Source organism: Sebastes umbrosus, chromosome 10 (assembly GCF_015220745.1).
Source record: "Sebastes umbrosus isolate fSebUmb1 chromosome 10, fSebUmb1.pri, whole genome shotgun sequence".
In the NCBI taxonomy this organism is placed as follows: domain Eukaryota; kingdom Metazoa; phylum Chordata; class Actinopteri; order Perciformes; family Sebastidae; genus Sebastes; species Sebastes umbrosus.
Window position 1 is genome coordinate 10,270,631 of NC_051278.1, and position 18,627 is coordinate 10,289,257.

Here is an 18,627-nt window from a genome sequence, read left to right on the forward strand (position 1 = left end):
ACCAATCAGAGCCGAGCAGTCTCTAAAGCAACTGTCAATCACTGCTCCTGGAATCTTGCAAATGCTTTTAGAAGCACTAAGAGGAGGCAGAAAAACCTGATTTTCTTTCACAGTCTATCTCATGTACTACTGTTAGTATGCAGTGACAGTTTGAGCAAATATGACAAAATGTTATTTTCATTGCTGTAGTTTTAAGTGCAGTCAAGTTATGTACAAGTCCACTTTACATCAGTTGATAACCTGCTGCCATTTAAAGCTACAGTTGGTAACTTTAACAAAAATAACTATATCCTGACAGTATTAAAAAATCAGGTTCTTCTGTCTCCGCTTATTGCTCCTGATGGCATTTGCAAATTTCCACCACGCCCGAAAGAAAACAATCAGAGCCGAGCAGTCTCTAAAGCAGCTGTCAATCACTGCTCCTGGAATCTTGCAAATGCTTTTATCACAAACGCACCAATCAGAGAGCATGATTTCTTTCAGCTACGTCTTGTGCCTCATCACAGAGTATCAGAAAGTATTCATACGCCGTTATGTAGACCACCAGCAATACGCAATATAATTGCTAATATCGATGTCAAAACCTTTACCGCAGTCTTACTTGGGCATTGCAGATGTTTCTTGATTTTCTTGTGTAGCTAATAATTTATTTAAAAGTGTTTTAAAATATTTTGATAACTAAGGAAAAGGGAAGTTGGTGGAGTGATATTGAAAAAAGGAGTTGAGGATAGCTATTAAAAGGTGAGTTCATTTGCCTCTTCCTCAGTCCAGCCGCTACATCTACATCGAAATGGTAAGAAAAACAAGATTATATTTTATCTCCAGTCTAGAGTTCTATCATTTAATGACAAATTGTAAGTCGTCCATGACTGTCTATGGTAAAGTTGGCGTCATCGAATATTCAAATGTAGGTGGATCTAACGTTAAGGTTTAATGGGCACTTCTTAGATTTTATTTCAATATTTCTTCGGTTTCCCAAGTTCAGTAACAAGATTGTTAGCTAACCGACATGAAAATGTGTTTTTGTTACAGATTCTGACACAGATATTAATAAAATGTGTTTGCAGCATTTTTAAATGAATAGGTGGCCCCTAACTTTGAGGCCATCCAGCTTGTTCTAAGGTGGTAAAGCTAATTCTGAATATATTTTTGCTTCATCTTGTATTTTACAGGCTGATCAGCTTACAGAAGAGCAGATTGCTGGTAAGACATCGCTGTCAAGAACAAGTGATTGTGAATCACTTTCACCTGCTTTGGCCCAAAAGGGAATGGTTTTGCATGTGGTGGCCACAGACAGTAGCTCTCTCCTTCTCCTTCTCCTTCCTGACTGATTCTTCTCTAGTTTTGTGTTCTGCTAGTTTCCTTGTCACTACTTTTAGCATGAGGCGTTACCTGCAGCTCAAACAGGTTGAACAGGTAGTCCAGCTCCTCCAGGACACCATCCGCTGACTCATCAGGAGCATGCCCAGACAATGTGGGGAGTGCTTTCAGGCATGCGGAGGCCATACACACTACTGAGTCACATTATGGGTGCATGCCAAAGCTCTTAATTTTCGTTTCCTCCCTCGATCCTCGCTTGAACCGGAAATTGTTCTGGTGCGCCATCCTGAAGACTGTCCCAAAGCCCTTATTTGTGCATCGAGGAGCGAGGATCGAGGATCGAGGAGGCTTGCCGGAGGAGCCATGAGCGAGGATACACCAGTGTATCCTCCGCGGAAGTCTTTTACCGACCGACACGCCCCCTTATTGGATATCAGTTACTGATTGGACGCTGCTGCCGATCAGACTGATCTGATAACTTTACCTCTCAACTTCACTGGAGTTTTATACTGGAGTGAAAACAGATCACAGATTAAAAGTTTTATAGTTTAGTTATCTTCTGAGTCGCCATCTAGTTGTAATCTGTGTTAATTGAAGCTCTGAACAGCAGCAGAAGGACCTGCAGTAGCTCAGTGAAGCAGCCTGACACTGAGAGGGGTTTATAATACCTGACAAACGTGTCTAAAATAACTTTCTTCATTTATTAGAATGATTTGTCTGTTCATGATCTGTTATTTCCCCCGTTTACTTTTATTAATGATACCATTAAAGTCAGAGAGAGAAGGACAGTCTGTCTGTCAGCAACAAACACCTTTTACATCATTTATCTTCATTTCCATTCAGTCACATGAGGCTGATCATTCTTGAACGTCGGGTTTGATATGAGTTATATCATTTACATTTTCCCTTTAGCCTAATACATAATGTCCAGTGTTCAAAAGACACCATACTCGTATTCTGAGTTATTAAATAATTAACTCACAATCAGAATATCAATAACTAGACGCTAATAATGAATAAATAATATAAAGTTATTGTGCCAGTAGAGATGTTTCCTGAGCCTCTAAGCAGGACTCAGTCCACAGTAGAAATACAGACTGCAGCTTGCACTTGTCTTTATTAGTATTAGTACAGTTCAGACACAAACAGCTGTTAAAGCTGACTGACATTTGATCCAGATGTGATCAGCTGCTGCTGTCATCAGAAACGGACGTCGCTTCACGTGACGCTTCAGAGGAAACGACCGTCTCATGTCTCTTAAATCGTATTTCCTCGTTTCCTCTCTCCTCGCATGGTTTCCTTGAGTCTCTCCATGTTTCCCTGGTGGGAGGGACTAAGATGCAAGGAAAAGACGCAAGTGAGGGAAACAGGGATGGAATTAAGAGCTTTGGCATGCACCCTATGAGTTGCTATGATGGCATTCAAGCAAGTTGGATCAGCCCGTGATTTCAATCTTTTACTTAGATTTTCGGTGTGATTTTGAAGCCAGCCCTCAATGGGTTGATGATTTTGGTTTCCATTGACCGTTGTTATGTCATTTTGTCAGAAACAGACTCCATGAGGGTGGCATGAGGGCCCGACGTCCTCTAGTGGGACCTGTTCTCACAGCCCAGCACTGTGCAGCTCCATTGGCATTCGCCAGAGAACACCAGAATTGGCAGGTCCGCCATTGGTGCCCCGTTCTCTTCACAGATGAGAGCAGGTTCACACCAAGCACATGTGACTGGCGTGAAAGAGTCTGGAGACGCCGTGGTGAACGTCATGCTCCCTGTAACATCATCCAGCATGACTGGTTTGGCGGTGGGTCAGTGATGGTTTTGGGAGGCATATCCTTGTAGGGTCGCACAGATCTCCATGTCATAGCAAACGATACCCTGACCGCTGTTAGGTACCGCGCTGAAATCCTCAGAGCGACTGTCAGACCTTACGCTGGTTCAGTTGGCCCCGGGTTCCTCCTGGTGCCGGACAATGCCCGGCCTCGTGTGGCCAGAGTGTGTAGGCAGTTCCTGGATGACGAAGGCATTGATGCCATTGACAGGCCCTCACGTTCCCCTGACCTAAATCCAATTGAGCACCTACGAGATGTTATGTATAGGTGCATCCGACGCCGGCAAGTAGACTGTCCAGGAGCTCACTGATGACCTGATCCAGGTCTGGGAGGAGATCCCCCAGGAAACCATCCGCTGACTCATCAGGAGCATGCCCAGATGTTGGATCAGCCTGTGATTTCAATCTTTTACTTCGATTTTCAGTGTGATTTTGAATCCAGCCCTCAATGGGTTGATGAATTTTGTTTTCATTGAGCGTCGTTACGTCATTTTGTTCTCAACGAATTATACAATGTACATCAGTAAAGATTTTCAACTTGAATAATTCGTTCATCAAAATCTGATGTGTGATTTAAGTGTTCCCTTCATTTTTTTGAGCAGTGTATTTGGCGGTATGGCTCTGTTCTGGGACCACTTGCAGTGTTATATTACAGCCACTGTTTTGCCAGATTTGATGTGTATATCTAGCTATAGGTGTGACTAACTAAAGAACCCCATCCACTTTTTTTTTGTAATCAGAGTTCAAGGAAGCATTTTCACTCTTTGACAAGGATGGAGATGGCACCATCACCACCAAAGAGCTGGGCACAGTTATGCGCTCTCTGGGCCAGAACCCCACAGAGTCAGAGCTGCAGGACATGATCAATGAAGTGGATGCTGATGGTGAGGACTCAATCTGCCTTCAAAACCTGCTAACCACACACACTGTTGTGCTAAATGGATATCCCTCATCAATGTCTTATTGTCTTCAGGAAATGGAACGATAGACTTCCCAGAGTTCCTCACCATGATGGCGAGGAAGATGAAGGACACAGACAGTGAGGAGGAGATCAAAGAAGCATTCCGTGTCTTTGACAAGGTAAACGCTGTCTGCACACTCACATATGTGCAGCAGTTTTTAAAAAAATGTGCTTACTCATGGATGTAATTTTCAGGATGGCAATGGTTACATCAGTGCTGCTGAGCTGCGCCATGTGATGACAAACCTTGGGGAGAAGCTGGCTGATGAAGAACTGGACGAGATGATCAGAGAAGCAGACATTGACGGAGATGGACGAGTCAACTATGAAGGTTGGTAGATGTTGTATTTTATGTTGTGAATCGGTTTTAGTCACCCATCGGACACTGAGTCACAACACTTTTTTTCTCCCCCCCCCTCTTCCTTGCAGAGTTCGTAAAAATGATGATGTCAAAGTAGTGAAGGCTGAATTGCACTGTGGCTCAGAGGGTAGAGGAGGTCGTCCACCAATCAGAAAAGTCGGTGGTTCGATTCCCGGCTGCTCCGGTCACATGTCGACGTTTCCTTGAGCAAAACACTTAACCCCAAATTGCTCATGAAGGAATAGCCATTGGTGTGTGAATGAGTATTTAGATTAGATCCTGATTGGCAAAGTTGGCAACTTAGCAGCCTCTGTCATCAGTGTGTGGATGGGTGAATGCTGACATGTAATGTAAAGCACTTTGAGTGGTTGGAAGACTGTTAAGTATTCATATAAAAAGATTGAGTTTTGTAGTTCTTGAAAAGTAATAAAACAGACGGTGGTGTGAATATGGAACAAAGTGTGATCTTTTTTTTTGTCCTAAATATCTACCATTAAAATACTTTTCATGGCATAATAAGATCAAGTAAGCAGATGGTGGCTTTTTACAAAAAAACTAATAATAAATAATAATAATAATAATAATAATAATAATAATAATAAATAAATAATAATAAAAAATCAGACTTTTTTTTCATAAAATTTAACAAAATAAACACAAAACATATTGATCCAAAAGATTTCTAAATGTAGAAACATGAACAAATTATTTATTGACACTCCATAAGTTATTTGAACCACGCACATTTTTTAGATTTTAAGATATACTCAAAAATATATATATATAAATATAAGTAAGGAATAATGTACAGTGAACCGATCATTTAAAGCTACAGTTGGTAACTTGAATGAAAATAACTTTATCCTGACAGTAATAAAAAACAGGTTCTTCTGCCTCGCCTTAGTGCTCCTGATGGCATTTGCAAGTTTCCACCGCGCCCGAAAGAAAACAACCAATCAGAGCCAAGCAGTCTCTAAAGCAGCGGTCAGTGATGAGAGCATTAATCTCAGTAAAGCTCCCCCTGAATAAATAAAGGTAACAAAAAAATCACTGCTCCTGGAATCTTGCAAATGCTTTTATCATAAACACACCAATAAGAGGGCATGATTCCTTTCAGCTACGTCTTGTGCCTCATCACAGAGTAGCAGAAAGTATTCATACGCCGTTATGTAGACCACCAGCAATACGCAATATCATTTCTAATATCGACGTCAAAACCTTTACCACAGTCTTACGTGGGCATTGCAGATGTTTCTTGATTTTCTTGTATAGCTAATAATTTACTTAAAAGTGTTTTAAAATATTTTAATAACTAAGGAAAAGGGAAGTTGGCGGAGTGATATTGAAAAAAGGAGTTTAGGATAGCTGTTAAGGGCGAGTCCAGTTGCCTCACCCTCAGTGTGTTCATAGAGATTGTCAGTCCGTTAGGTTTTGTGTTGGCTTTGGTTTGTTACGAATTTTGTCGTGAACCAGACGCTGCATCTACATCGAAATGGTAAGAAAAACAAGATTATATTTTATCTCCAGTCTAGAGTTCTATCATTTACCGCCAAATTGTAAGTCGTCCATGATTGTCTATGATAAAGTTGGCGTCATTGAATATTCAAATGTAGATGAATCTAACAATTTGATTTCAGTATTTCTGCGATTTCCCAAGTTCAGTAACAAGATTGTTAGCTAACCGACAAGAAAACGTGTTTTTGTTACAGATTCTGACACAGATATTAATAAAATGTGTTTGCAGCATTTTTAAATGAATAGGTGGCCCCTAACGTTGAGGCCATCCAGCTTGTTCTAAGGTGGTAAAGCTAATTCTGGAAATTTCTTTGCTTCATCTTGTATTTTACAGGCTGATCAGCTTACAGAAGTGGAGATTGCTGGTAAGATATTGCTGTCAAGCACAAGTGATTGTGAATCACTTTCACCTGCTTTGGCCCAAAAGGGAATGGTTTTGCATGTGGTGGCCACAGACAGTAGCTCTCTCCTTCTCCTTCTCCTTCCTGACTGATTCTTCTCTAGTTTTGTGTTCTGCTAGTTTTCTTGTCACTACTTGTAGCATGAGGCGTTACCTGCAGCTCAAACAGGTTGAACAGGTCGTCCAGCTCCTCCAGGATGGCACATCCATACCTGCGGTCGCAAGAAGGTTTGCTATGTCTCCCAGCACAGTCTCAAGAGTATGGAGGAGATACCAGGTTACCGGCCGCTACACGAGAAGGGCATCAACCCAGCAGCAGGACCGGTATCTGCTCCTTTGTACGAGGAGGAACAGGAGGAACACTGCCAGAGCCCTAAAAAATGACCTCCAGCAGGCTACTGGTGTGCATGTTTCTGACCAAACTGTCAGAAACAGACTCCATGAGGGTGGCATGAGGGCCCGACGTCCTCTAGTGGGACCTGTTCTCACAGCCCAGCACTGTGCAGCTCCATTGGCATTCGCCAGAGAACACCAGAATTGGCAGGTCCGCCATTGGTGCCCCGTTCTCTTCACAGATGAGAGCAGGTTCACACCAAGCACATGTGACTGGCGTGAAAGAGTCTGGAGACGCCGTGGTGAACGTCATGCTCCCTGTAACATCATCCAGCATGACTGGTTTGGCGGTGGGTCAGTGATGGTTTTGGGAGGCATATCCTTGTAGGGTCGCACAGATCTCCATGTCATAGCAAACGATACCCTGACTGCTGTTAGGTACCGCGCTGAAATCCTCAGAGCGACTGTCAGACCTTACACTGGTTCAGTTGGCCCCGGGTTCCTCCTGGTGCCGGACAATGCCCGGCCTCGTGTGGCCAGAGTGTGTAGGCAGTTCCTGGATGACGAAGGCATTGATGCCATTGACAGGCCCTCACGTTCCCCTGACCTAAATCCAATTGAGCACCTACGAGATGTTATGTATAGGTGCATCCGACGCCGGCAAGTAGACTGTCCAGGAGCTCACTGATGACCTGATCCAGGTCTGGGAGGAGATCCCCCAGGAAACCATCCGCTGACTCATCAGGAGCATGCCCAGATGTTGGATCAGCCTGTGATTTCAATCTTTTACTTCGATTTTCAGTGTGATTTTGAATCCAGCCCTCAATGGGTTGATGAATTTTGTTTTCATTGAGCGTCGTTACGTCATTTTGTTCTCAACGAATTATACAATGTACATAAGTAAAGATTTTCAACTTGAATAATTCGTTCATCAAGATCTGATGTGTGATTTAAGTGTTCCCTTCATTTTTTTGAGCAGTGTATTTGGCGGTATGGCTCTGTTCTGGGACCACTTGCAGTGTTATATAACAGCCACTGTTTTGCCAGATTTGATGTGTATATCTAGCTATAGGTGTGACATCTGCCTAACTAAAGAACCCCATCCACTTTTTTTTTGTAATCAGAGTTCAAGGAAGCATTTTCACTCTTTGACAAGGATGGAGATGGCACCATCACCACCAAAGAGCTGGGCACAGTTATGCGCTCTCTGGGCCAGAACCCCACAGAGTCCGAGCTGCAGGACATGATCAATGAAGTGGATGCTGATGGTGAGGACTCAATCTGCCTTCAAAACCTACTAACCACACACACTGTTGATGTGCTAGATGGAAATCCCTCATTAATGTCATATTGTCTTCAGGAAATGGAACAATAGAGTTCAAAGAGTTCCTCACCATGGTGGCCGGTGCGATGAAAGGCTCAGACGACGAGGAGGAGATCAACCTTGCAACGTTCCGTATCTTTGACAAGGTAAATGTTTTCAGCAATCTCACATATGTGCAGCAGTTTTTAAAAAATGTGTTTACTCACTATGTCATCTCAGGATGGCTGTGGATACATCAGTGCTGCTGAGCTGCGCCAAGTGATGACAAACCTTGGGGAGAAGCTGACTGATGAAGAAGTGGACGAGATGATCAGAGAAGCAGACATTGACGGAGATGGACGAGTCAACTATGAAGGTTGGTAGATGTTGTATTTTATGTTTTGAATCGGTTTTGGTCACTCATCGGACACTGAGTCACAACACTTTTTTTCTCCCCCCCTCTCTTCCTTGCAGAGTTCGTAAAAATGATGATGTCAAAGTAGTGAAGGCTGAATTGCACTACTGCCTGTAGGCTCATCAGGTCATGTCAAGTATTCATAGAAAAAGATGAGTTTTGTAGTTCTTGAAAAGTAATAAAACAGACAGTGGTGTAAATGGAACAAAGTGTGATTTCATTGTTTGTTTTTAGAGAAAATCTACTTGCTGAATTAACCCCACAGGCTAAAAGTTGACGTATGGCGTGCTCTCATTTTCACAATACAGAATGGGGATATTACATTTACCTTCAGTAGTTCATCCATAATATTTTTTTTTATCCTAAATATCTACCATTAAAACATTTTTTATGGCATAATAAGATCAAGTAAGCAGATGGTGTCTTTTTACAAAAAATATCACAATCTTGGATTATAATGCCTGCTGTCCTGTGGACTAGTTTAGTATGACAAAAAAACAAAACAAGCAGCAACAATAACCAACTGTACTACACATTACCAGAGTCATATTCAACTGGGATTGTACAACTGACGGGACAAAAGCCACAAAATCGTGAGATTAGGAGCAGCAGAGGACTGCTGAAAGATGATGTGTTCAGAGTCATACGCAGATACAAACAGTAATGAAAGTTGATGCTGTGTTTAACCCTTTGAACTCTGCAATAAAAATGGTCTGCCAGCGGTATTTATGCTTATTGTGATGTAATTTCTTGGAGCAGCTTCAAATGTTTCATATACCTAAAATCTGTACAACCTAAGCTAAAGGGTTATCTAAGTCAATAAACCATAATAATAAGTGTCACGAATAATAAATAATAATAATAAAAATCTGACTTTTTTTCATAAAATTGTACGAAATAAACACAAAACATATTGATACAAAAGATTTATAAATGTAGAAACACAAATAAAAATATTTATTTACAATCCATAAGTTATTTGAACTACGCACATTTTTTTGTTTTTGAGATATACTCAAATATATATATGTATATATATATATATATATACATATATATACATATACAGAATATAAGTAAGGGATAATGTACAGTGACCCAGTCATTGTTGTGAAATAAACCCCTTCAGGGCGATGTCGCCCTGAAGGGGTTTATTTCACAACAATGACCCGCCAGCTGCACATTATCCCGCTTATTACACGGCTACTTACTTAAGAAATCAATAATTTTATACAAAAACGGTCCGCCAGAGTCTGACATCAGAACTGCGCCCATAGCAACGGTCTGCTATACATAGCAACGGTCTGCTATACGTAGCAACAGTCTGCTATACGTAGCAACAGTCTGCTATACATAGCAACGGTCTGCTATACATAGCAACGGTCTGTTATACATAGCAACGGTCTGCTATAGGGAAATAGACCGTAGAATGCCGTGATTGACCAATCAGAATTGAGTATTCAACAATGCCGTGTAATAAATCTATAAATTATATATATATTTTATGAGCAGATTGATTGCAAAGGCATTTTGATCATTTTGTTACATTCTGCATATAACGTAATGTAATGACTTCATCACGTTCGTACAACGTGATGACGCGAATAGACAGAAGCCTTAACTTTCCTCTGCAAAAAGAATAAATGCTCTAGGTGTTATGGTTTTCATTTTAGATCGATTTAAACAGGATCATACCAACAAAGATCTCCCACGGCCGCCCGCGGGGGTTAACCTGCTCGGGTCAGAGGAGAAACAGCTGCCATTTAAGGCTGCAGTTGGTAACTTTAATAAAAAACTACTTTTTTTGTCACATTTGCTCAAACAGTCAGTATATCCTGACAGATGTGTGAAAAAATCTGTTTTTTCCGCCTCCCCTTAGTGCTCCTGATGGCATTTGCAAGATTCCTCCACACCTGAAGGAAAGAAAACAACCAATCAGAGCCGAGCAGTCTCTAAAGCAGCTGTCAATCACTGCTCGTGGAAACATGCAAATGCTTTTATGTGTCACGGCTCTGGCCGTGACTCCAGTGGTTTTCCTGTGTTCTGTTTCCCCTGTGTCTCCCCCTCCCCTGTCTGTCTGTCTGTGTGGGTGTAGCAGGGGCGCGGCTTCCTCATCAGGCACCTGGTCTCACTCTCCACTCTGCACTCTGCACCTGTCAACAATCAACCTAATCAACCCACAGTTGAAGAACACCAGTTTTCCAGCCAGTCCTCTCCAGATTGTTCTGCCTACCAGTTGGTATACCTTCGGCCGCTCTGTACCATAGATACCAGAGTAATTCTTGTGCGTTTTCCTAGTGCTTCTCGTGTTAACATTGTGTTCTCCTGTGCTCTTGGATTCCAGTGCCAGCCTCCCATCGAGCCATCCTTACACGGCGCCTCAGCTCATTCCTCCAGCCATTCCACCCTGCTCAGCAGCCTGCCTGTCCCCTGCCTTCTCCAGCGCCCTCACCACCTTTATTACAATAAATCCACCTGACTTTCAACCAACATCCAGCTGTGTCTGTGTCTGCTTCTGGGTCCTAAACCACAGCCCTCACATTATGAGCACTAAGAAGATGCAGAAAAACCAGATTTTTTTCACAGAGTATCTGTCTCATGTACTACTGTCAGTATGCAGTGACAGTTTGAGCAAATGTTATTTTCATTACTGTAGTTTTAAGTGCAATCAAGTTATGTACAAGTCTACTTTATATCAGTTGATGCTGTGTTTAACCTGCTGCCTTTTAAAGATACAGTTGATAAGGTGAATGAAAATAACTTTATCCTGACAGTGGTAAAAAAAATCAAGTTCTTCTGCCTCCCCTTAGTGCTCCTGAAGGCATTTGCAAGTTTCCACCACGCCTGAAAAAAAACAACCAATCAGAGCCGAGCAGTCTCTAAAGCAGCTGTCAGTGCTGAGAGCATTGCTCTCAGTGAACCTCTCCCTGAACAAATAAAGGTAACAAAAAAATCACTGCTCCTGGAATCTTGCAAATGCTTTTATCACAAACGCACCAATCAGAGAGCATGATTTCTTTCTGCTTCGTCTTGTGCCTCATCACAGAGTATCAGAAAGTATTCATACGCCGTTATGTAGACCAGCAGCAATACGCAATATCATTTCTAATATCAACGTCAAAACCTTTACGGCAGTCTTACGTGGGCATTGCAGATGTTTCTTGATTTTCTTGTGTAGCTAATAATTTATTTGAAAGTGTTTTAAAATATTTGAACAACTAAGGAAAAGGGAAGTTGGTGGAGTGATATTGAAAATGGGAGGAGTAAAAGGCCATTAAGGGCGAGTCCTGTTGCCTCTTCCTCAGTGTGTTCATAGAGATTGTCAGTCCCTATTGTGTTGGCTTTGGTTTGTTAAGGAATTTGTTGTGAACCAGCTGCTGCATCTACATCGAAATGGTAAGAAAAACAAGATTATATTTTATCCCCAATCTAGAGTTCTATCATTTAATGCCAAATTGTAAGTCGCCCATGACTGTCTATGGTCAAGTTGGCATTATTGAATATTCAAATGTAGGTGGATCTAACGTTAAGGTTTAATGGGCACGTCTTCGATTTTATTTAAATATTTCTGCAATTTCCCAAGTTCAGTAACAAGATTGTTAGCTAACCGACACGAAAACGTGTTTTTGTTACAGATTCTGACACAGATATTAATAAAATGTGTTTGCAGCATTTTTAAATGAATAGGTGGCCCCTAACTTTGAGGCCATCCAGCTTGTTCTAAGGTGGTAAAGCTAATTCTGGATATTTTTTTGCTTCATCTTGTTTTTTACAGGCTGATCAGCTTACAGAAGAGCAGATTGCTGGTAAGACATCGCTGTCAAGAACAAGTGATTGTGAATCACTTTCACCTGCTTTGGCCCAAAAGGGAATGGTTTTGCATGTGGTGGCCACAGACAGTAGCTCTCTCCTTCTCCTTCTCCTTCCTGACTGATTCTTCTCTAGTTTTGTGTTCTGCTAGTTTCCTTGTCACTACTTTTAGCATGAGGCGTTACCTGCAGCTCAAACAGGTTGAACAGGTAGTCCAGCTCCTCCAGGACACCATCCGCTGACTCATCAGGAGCATGCCCAGACAATGTGGGGAGTGCTTTCAGGCATGCGGAGGCCATACACACTACTGAGTCACATTATGGGTGCATGCCAAAGCTCTTAATTTTCGTTTCCTCCCTCGATCCTCGCTTGAACCGGAAATTGTTCTGGTGCGCCATCCTGAAGACTGTCCCAAAGCCCTTATTTGTGCATCGAGGAGCGAGGATCGAGGATCGAGGAGGCTTGCCGGAGGAGCCATGAGCGAGGATACACCAGTGTATCCTCCGCGGAAGTCTTTTACCGACCGACACGCCCCCTTATTGGATATCAGTTACTGATTGGACGCTGCTGCCGATCAGACTGATCTGATAACTTTACCTCTCAACTTCACTGGAGTTTTATACTGGAGTGAAAACAGATCACAGATTAAAAGTTTTATAGTTTAGTTATCTTCTGAGTCGCCATCTAGTTGTAATCTGTGTTAATTGAAGCTCTGAACAGCAGCAGAAGGACCTGCAGTAGCTCAGTGAAGCAGCCTGACACTGAGAGGGGGTTATAATACCTGACAAACGTGTCTAAAATAACTTTCTTCATTTATTAGAATGATTTGTCTGTTCATGATCTGTGATTTCCCCCGTTTACTTTTATTAATGATACCATTAAAGTCAGAGAGAGAAGGACAGTCTGTCTGTCAGCAACAAACACTTTTTACATCATTTATCTTCATTTCCATTCAGTCACATGAGGCTGATCATTCTTGAACGTCGGGTTTGATATGAGTTATATCATTTACATTTTCCCTTTAGCCTAATACATAATGTCCAGTGTTCAAAAGACACCATACTCGTATTCTGAGTTATTAAATAATTAACTCACAATCAGAATATCAATAACTAGATGCTAATAATGAATAAATAATATAAAGTTATTGTGCCAGTAGAGATGTTTCCTGAGCCTCTAAGCAGGACTCAGTCCACAGTAGAAATACAGACTGCAGCTTGCACTTGTCTTTATTAGTATTAGTACAGTTCAGACACAAACAGCTGTTAAAGCTGACTGACATTTGATCCAGATGTGATCAGCTGCTGCTGTCATCAGAAACGGACGTCGCTTCACGTGACGCTTCAGAGGAAACGACCGTCTCATGTCTCTTAAATCGTATTTCCTCGTTTCCTCTCTCCTCGCATGGTTTCCTTGAGTCTCTCCATGTTTCCCTGGTGGGAGGGACTAAGACGCAAGGAAAAGACGCAAGTGAGGGAAACAGGGATGGGATTAAGAGCTTTGGCATGCACCCTATGAGTTGCTATGATGGCATTCAAGCAAGTTGGATCAGCCCGTGATTTCAATCTTTTACTTAGATTTTCGGTGTGATTTTGAAGCCAGCCCTCAATGGGTTGATGATTTTGGTTTCCATTGACCGTTGTTATGTCATTTTGTTCTCAACAAATTATACAATGTACATCAGTAAATATTTTCAACCTGAATAATTCATTCATCAAGATCTGATGTGTGATTTAAGTGTTCCCTTCATTTTTTTGAGCAGTGTATTTTGCGGTATGGCTCTGTTCTGGGACCACTTGCAGTGTTATATAACAGCCACTGTTTTGCCAGATTTGATGTGTATATCTAGCTATAGGTGTGACTAACTAAAGAACCCCATCCACTTTTTTTTTGTAATCAGAGTTCAAGGAAGCATTTTCAATCTTTGACCATGATGGAAATGGCAGAATCACCACCAAAGAGCTGGACAAAGCTTTGCAAGCTCTGGACCAGAAACCCACAAAGGCAGACCTGAAGGACATGATCAAGGAAGTGGATGCTGATGGTGAGGACTCAATCTGCCTTCAAAACCTGCTAATCACACACACTGTTGTGCTAGATGGAAATCCCTCATCAATGTCTTATTGTCTTCAGGAAATGGAACGATAGAGTTCCCAGAGTTCCTCACCCTGATGGCCGAGATGATGAAATGCTCAGACGACGAGACGGCGATCAAAGAAGCATTCGATATCATTGACAAGGTAAATGCTGTCTGCACTCACATATGTGCAGCAGTTTTTTAAAAATATGCTTACTCACTATGTCATTTTCAGGATGGCAGTGGATACATCTGTGCTGATGAGCTGCGCCATGTGATGTCAAAGTTTGTTGAGAAGGTGGCTGCTGAAAAAGTGGACAAGATGATCAAAGAAGTAGACATTGATGGAGATGGACGAATCAACTATAAAGGTTGGTAGATGTTGTATTTTGTGTTTTGAATCGGTTTTGGTCACCTATCTGACACTGAGTCACAACACTTTTTTTTTTCTCCCCCCCCTCTCTTCCTTGCAGAGTTCGTAAAAATGTTGGAGTTGTGAAGGCTGAGTTGCACTACTGCCTGTAGGCTCATCAGGTCATGTCAAGTATTCATAGAAAAAGATGAATATTGTAGTTCTTGAAAAGTAATAAAACAGAAATGGAACAAAGTGTGATTTCATTATTTGTTTTTAGAGAAAATCTACTTGCTGAATTAACCCCACAGGCTAAAAGTTGACCTATGACATGCTCTCATTTTCACAATACAGAATGGTGATATTACATTTACCTTCAGAAGCTCATCCCTAATATTTTTTTTTTTATCCTAAATATCTACCATTAAAACATTTTTTATGGCATAATAAGATCAAGTAAGCAGATGGTGGCTTTTTACAAATAAATCACAATCTTGGATTATAATGCCTGCTGTCCTATGGACTAGTTTAGTATGACAAAAAAAACAAAACAAGCAGCAACAATAACCAACTGTACTACACGTTACCAGAGTCATATTCAACTGGGATTGTATGACTGACGGGACAAAAGCCACAAATCGTGAGATTAGGAGCAGCAGAGGACTGCTGAAAGATGATGTGTTCAGAGTCATACGCAGATACACACAGTAAGGAAAGTTGATGCTGTGTTTAACCTGCTGACATTTAAAGCTGCAGTTGGCAACTTTATTAAAATAACTTTATTCTGACAGTAGTAAAAAATCAGGTTCCTCTGCTTCCCCTTAGTGCTCCTGAAGGTTTCCACCACGCCTGAAGGAAAACAACCAATCAAAGCCGAGCAGTCTCTAAAGCAGCTGTCCAGGAGCAGTGTGTGACATTTTGGACGATCTATTAGCAGAAATGGAATAAAATATTCATAACTATGTCCGCTATGTTGCTCTGCTGCAAACACTGGCTCTAGCGAGAGCGTTTTGCATTTTTACGTTACCTGAAGGCCACCGTAGTGCTCCGACACGCTTGTGAAACTGCGGTAACGTGAGCCGCAAAGTGTAAAGCTGTAGTACCGCCAGCCACCGTCTGACTTCCGTTGCTCCTAAAGGAGTGCTATTATGGTAAGGATGGCCTCTGAGCGAGGTGAACGGCGTTACCACAATTTTATACTCGGCGGCTCACGTTACCGCAGTTTTGGAAAGGGAGGAGTGATCGGAGGGGTACTCAGTTGGTTGCAATCTGCAACCACACCACTAGATGCCGCCACATCTTACACAATGTACCTTTAATGAAATGTAGATAGAGAATGAAAATCAACTTAAAATCCTGCTGAGATAGCTAATCCATTACACTGCACTCTTTTTTTACATTATTGTTACACTGCAAACTTGTTGGCAAAATTTGGGAACCAGCTGCCAAAAAGCCATGCATTTACAAGCAATATATAGTACCAGAAGACGAATAATCAAACATGCACTTCCTGGAACAGACATGTAGCTTCCTGCATTTTGGGTTGTAATTTTAGCTTTAGTTAAGATCAGGCTTGTTGGACCTATTTTTTAGCAATGTCGGCTCGTCCCAGATCTCAGAAATTAACTTAGTGAGTACAATGTTCTCAACATACGTACAACTAATGAGCAGCTACCGTAACAGTCTTTCCAACGCAGAGAGACCAAACTGATGTCATCAAAATATAGTGGACAGGCTGACGCCCACTGTTGAAGTGAAGGAGCGTTACTGGGATTACTAACTCTCATGTGATTATTGAATTTCAAATTGTATTTCTCTTACACCACTGATTCTCAAAGTGGGGTCCGTGGCAGTCTGTCAGGGGGTCTGCAAAACAATTTTCTATAAATTATAAAATTGTGCTTTCTCATTAAAAAGTGCAAATCTACAGATGGGGACCATTTGCGCCAATAAAACAAGCACATTGAAGATTGATATCACTCATATCTGCTCATATAAATATGAAACTAGGCCTAAAGGAGTACAGGCGTTAGTTCGCTTAGCTTAGCATAAAGACTGGGAACAGGGGGAAACAGCTGGCCTTGCTCCGTCCAAGGATTACAAAAAAATCTGCCTAACCTCTTTAGTTCACTAAACACATTCAATCTTGTTTGTTTAATTCGTCCAGGGTAAAAACAACCAATTGTGGTTTTACAGGGGGTTATGAGCTAGACTGTCTTAAACTAAGCTAACTGTCTCCTGGCTGTAGCTTCATATTAAAAGTCTAACTTAACCCCTAATCTACTTTTTTTCAGCTGAAAACCAATGTATGTATACGGGTAGGCTCTTTAGTAGTGTTGTTGATGTAATGCATGTCCAAATCTCCATAAAGCTAGCACTAATGCTGATCACTAGCATACATCAGACCAGCAACACGTCATTCAGAGTAGGCTCGCATAAACCCTCCCACCTTTTGGGGGACAATCCCGCGTCCCCTCATAGACGGTAACAGAGTAAAGAGAAGAAGTTGAAACATATCTCGACACTTCTACTTTAAACAAACTGGAAATAGTAATAACTCTATGCCGAAGAGTTGTTGTGTAGTTGGTTGCACCAACAACAAATACAAATACACTGATCTCCTGGCTTGTCCTAAAAAAATATATAATAGAGACGCTTTATGGCTCCAAGCTATAGACCAGACCAGCATCGCGTCATCGCAGAGGCTGTGCTCCCGTTTAGGGGAAAGAAACTCGCTGTTACAGGAGAAAAAAAGACAAAAATCTGTTGTGTAGCGGGTTAATCCAGGCTTCACACTGAGATTTGAGGCACATACGATACGTGAATATTCACTATCAGTGTGGTAAATCACTAAATGATGCCGGTGACAGTGACTAGCAAATGTTAGCTTGAGTGTGAGGCTGCTGCAGTAATACAGTCATACATTAACGTTATAGCAGCATCAGACTGTCGTCTCCAACTAAATCTCAGCATATAGGTCAAACAGTTGGCTGTTAACACGTTGGTTATTTACAGACAACATTTAGCCTGACGTGATTCAATCAAATATGTATAGAAGTCTGGATAAGCAATGTCCGGCCGCTGTGTTGGACGGGGGAAGACTGAAGGGACATGACGGCGATCAACCTTAATTTATTAAAGTATCACAAATGCTCAGGTTCAGGCAAGATCGCAAAATAATTATTAGACGTGTATAAAACTACTGTTTGTATGAAATAAATGTTTGTATAACAAGCGATAAATGCATACGAATTTGTCAAAATCACAATCCAAACATACGTCAAATTGCATTGAAGTCTATGGGATCTTTGGTTTTCTTTCCGCCAAAAGGGGGCGTGGCCTTGACTTTTTGCAAAGTACCCGTATATGTGCCGGTCTGATGTATAGACAGATATGAGTGGTATCAATCTTCTCAGCCCGCACTTGGTAAGAAAGTGAACAGGTCCATCTCCCAAAAATGCCAAACTTTTCATTTAAAGAACATTTTTTCCACCCAGCATCAGTGTATAATTCCAGCAACAGGCCAAGTCCTTAACCCAAACCAGCCCAGGCCTCTCAAAGCTCCCTGGGGATGATGGTGAAGGGCCGGATGGGGCAGGAAGCCTCCAGCTCTAGGGCTGTCATGAAGCAGTCGGGGGCCTGGCCGGAGCCCCGAGACTGCAGGGCCTCGCCCAGGCCGCTCCACGCCTCGTGTGAGGTGCTGTGGACCTGGACCGCATCGCGCAGGACCTTCTCCCCGAGGTGGACACGCCCGGTTTTCACCAGCAGACGGCCCTGGATGGACAGATGGATAAAAGAGAAGGGAAATTTAGGTCTGCATTAAAATGTATGTATAGTCTATGTAGTTAGGCTCATCAGGTCATGTCAAGTATTCATAGAAAAAGATGAGTTTTGTAGTTCTTGAAAAGTAATAAAACAGACAGTGGTGTAAATGGAACAAAGTGTGATTTCAT

At 41.9% G+C, this 18,627-nt stretch overlaps 4 protein-coding genes across 7 annotated transcripts in view; 3 read left to right on the forward strand and 1 right to left on the reverse strand.

Moving 5' to 3' along the window:
* The first annotated feature begins 647 nt into the window (after positions 1–647).
* On the forward strand, positions 648–4,924 carry LOC119495475 (calmodulin-alpha-like). Its single transcript, XM_037781959.1, has 6 exons — positions 648–793; positions 1,173–1,203; positions 3,888–4,031; positions 4,121–4,227; positions 4,304–4,439; positions 4,538–4,924. Exons 1-6 carry the CDS (start codon positions 791–793, stop codon positions 4,564–4,566), a joined length of 450 nt encoding a protein of 149 aa, XP_037637887.1. The 5' UTR covers positions 648–790; the 3' UTR covers positions 4,567–4,924.
* A 713-nt stretch (positions 4,925–5,637) lies between these two features.
* On the forward strand, positions 5,638–8,640 carry LOC119495472 (calmodulin-like). Its single transcript, XM_037781955.1, has 6 exons — positions 5,638–5,964; positions 6,319–6,349; positions 7,842–7,985; positions 8,078–8,187; positions 8,261–8,396; positions 8,495–8,640. The coding sequence occupies exons 1-6, from the start codon at positions 5,962–5,964 to the stop codon at positions 8,521–8,523; spliced, it is 453 nt and encodes a 150-aa protein (XP_037637883.1). The 5' UTR covers positions 5,638–5,961; the 3' UTR covers positions 8,524–8,640.
* A 3,044-nt stretch (positions 8,641–11,684) lies between these two features.
* On the forward strand, positions 11,685–14,935 carry LOC119495476 (calmodulin-alpha-like). Its single transcript, XM_037781960.1, has 6 exons — positions 11,685–11,831; positions 12,211–12,241; positions 14,146–14,289; positions 14,379–14,485; positions 14,558–14,693; positions 14,796–14,935. Exons 1-6 carry the CDS (start codon positions 11,829–11,831, stop codon positions 14,819–14,821), a joined length of 447 nt encoding a protein of 148 aa, XP_037637888.1. The 5' UTR covers positions 11,685–11,828; the 3' UTR covers positions 14,822–14,935.
* Positions 14,936–17,790: 2,855 nt separating this feature from the next.
* Positions 17,791–18,627, reverse strand: part of ttc7a (tetratricopeptide repeat domain 7A) — a 61,879-nt gene continuing 61,042 nt past the window's right edge. For all 4 annotated transcript variants that reach the window (XM_037781948.1, XM_037781947.1, XM_037781946.1 and 1 more), the window contains one exon: positions 17,791–18,448. In XM_037781948.1, coding sequence (XP_037637876.1) covers positions 18,230–18,448 — 219 coding nt within the window. In that variant the 3' untranslated portion in view covers positions 17,791–18,229. The remainder of the gene's footprint in view (positions 18,449–18,627) is intronic.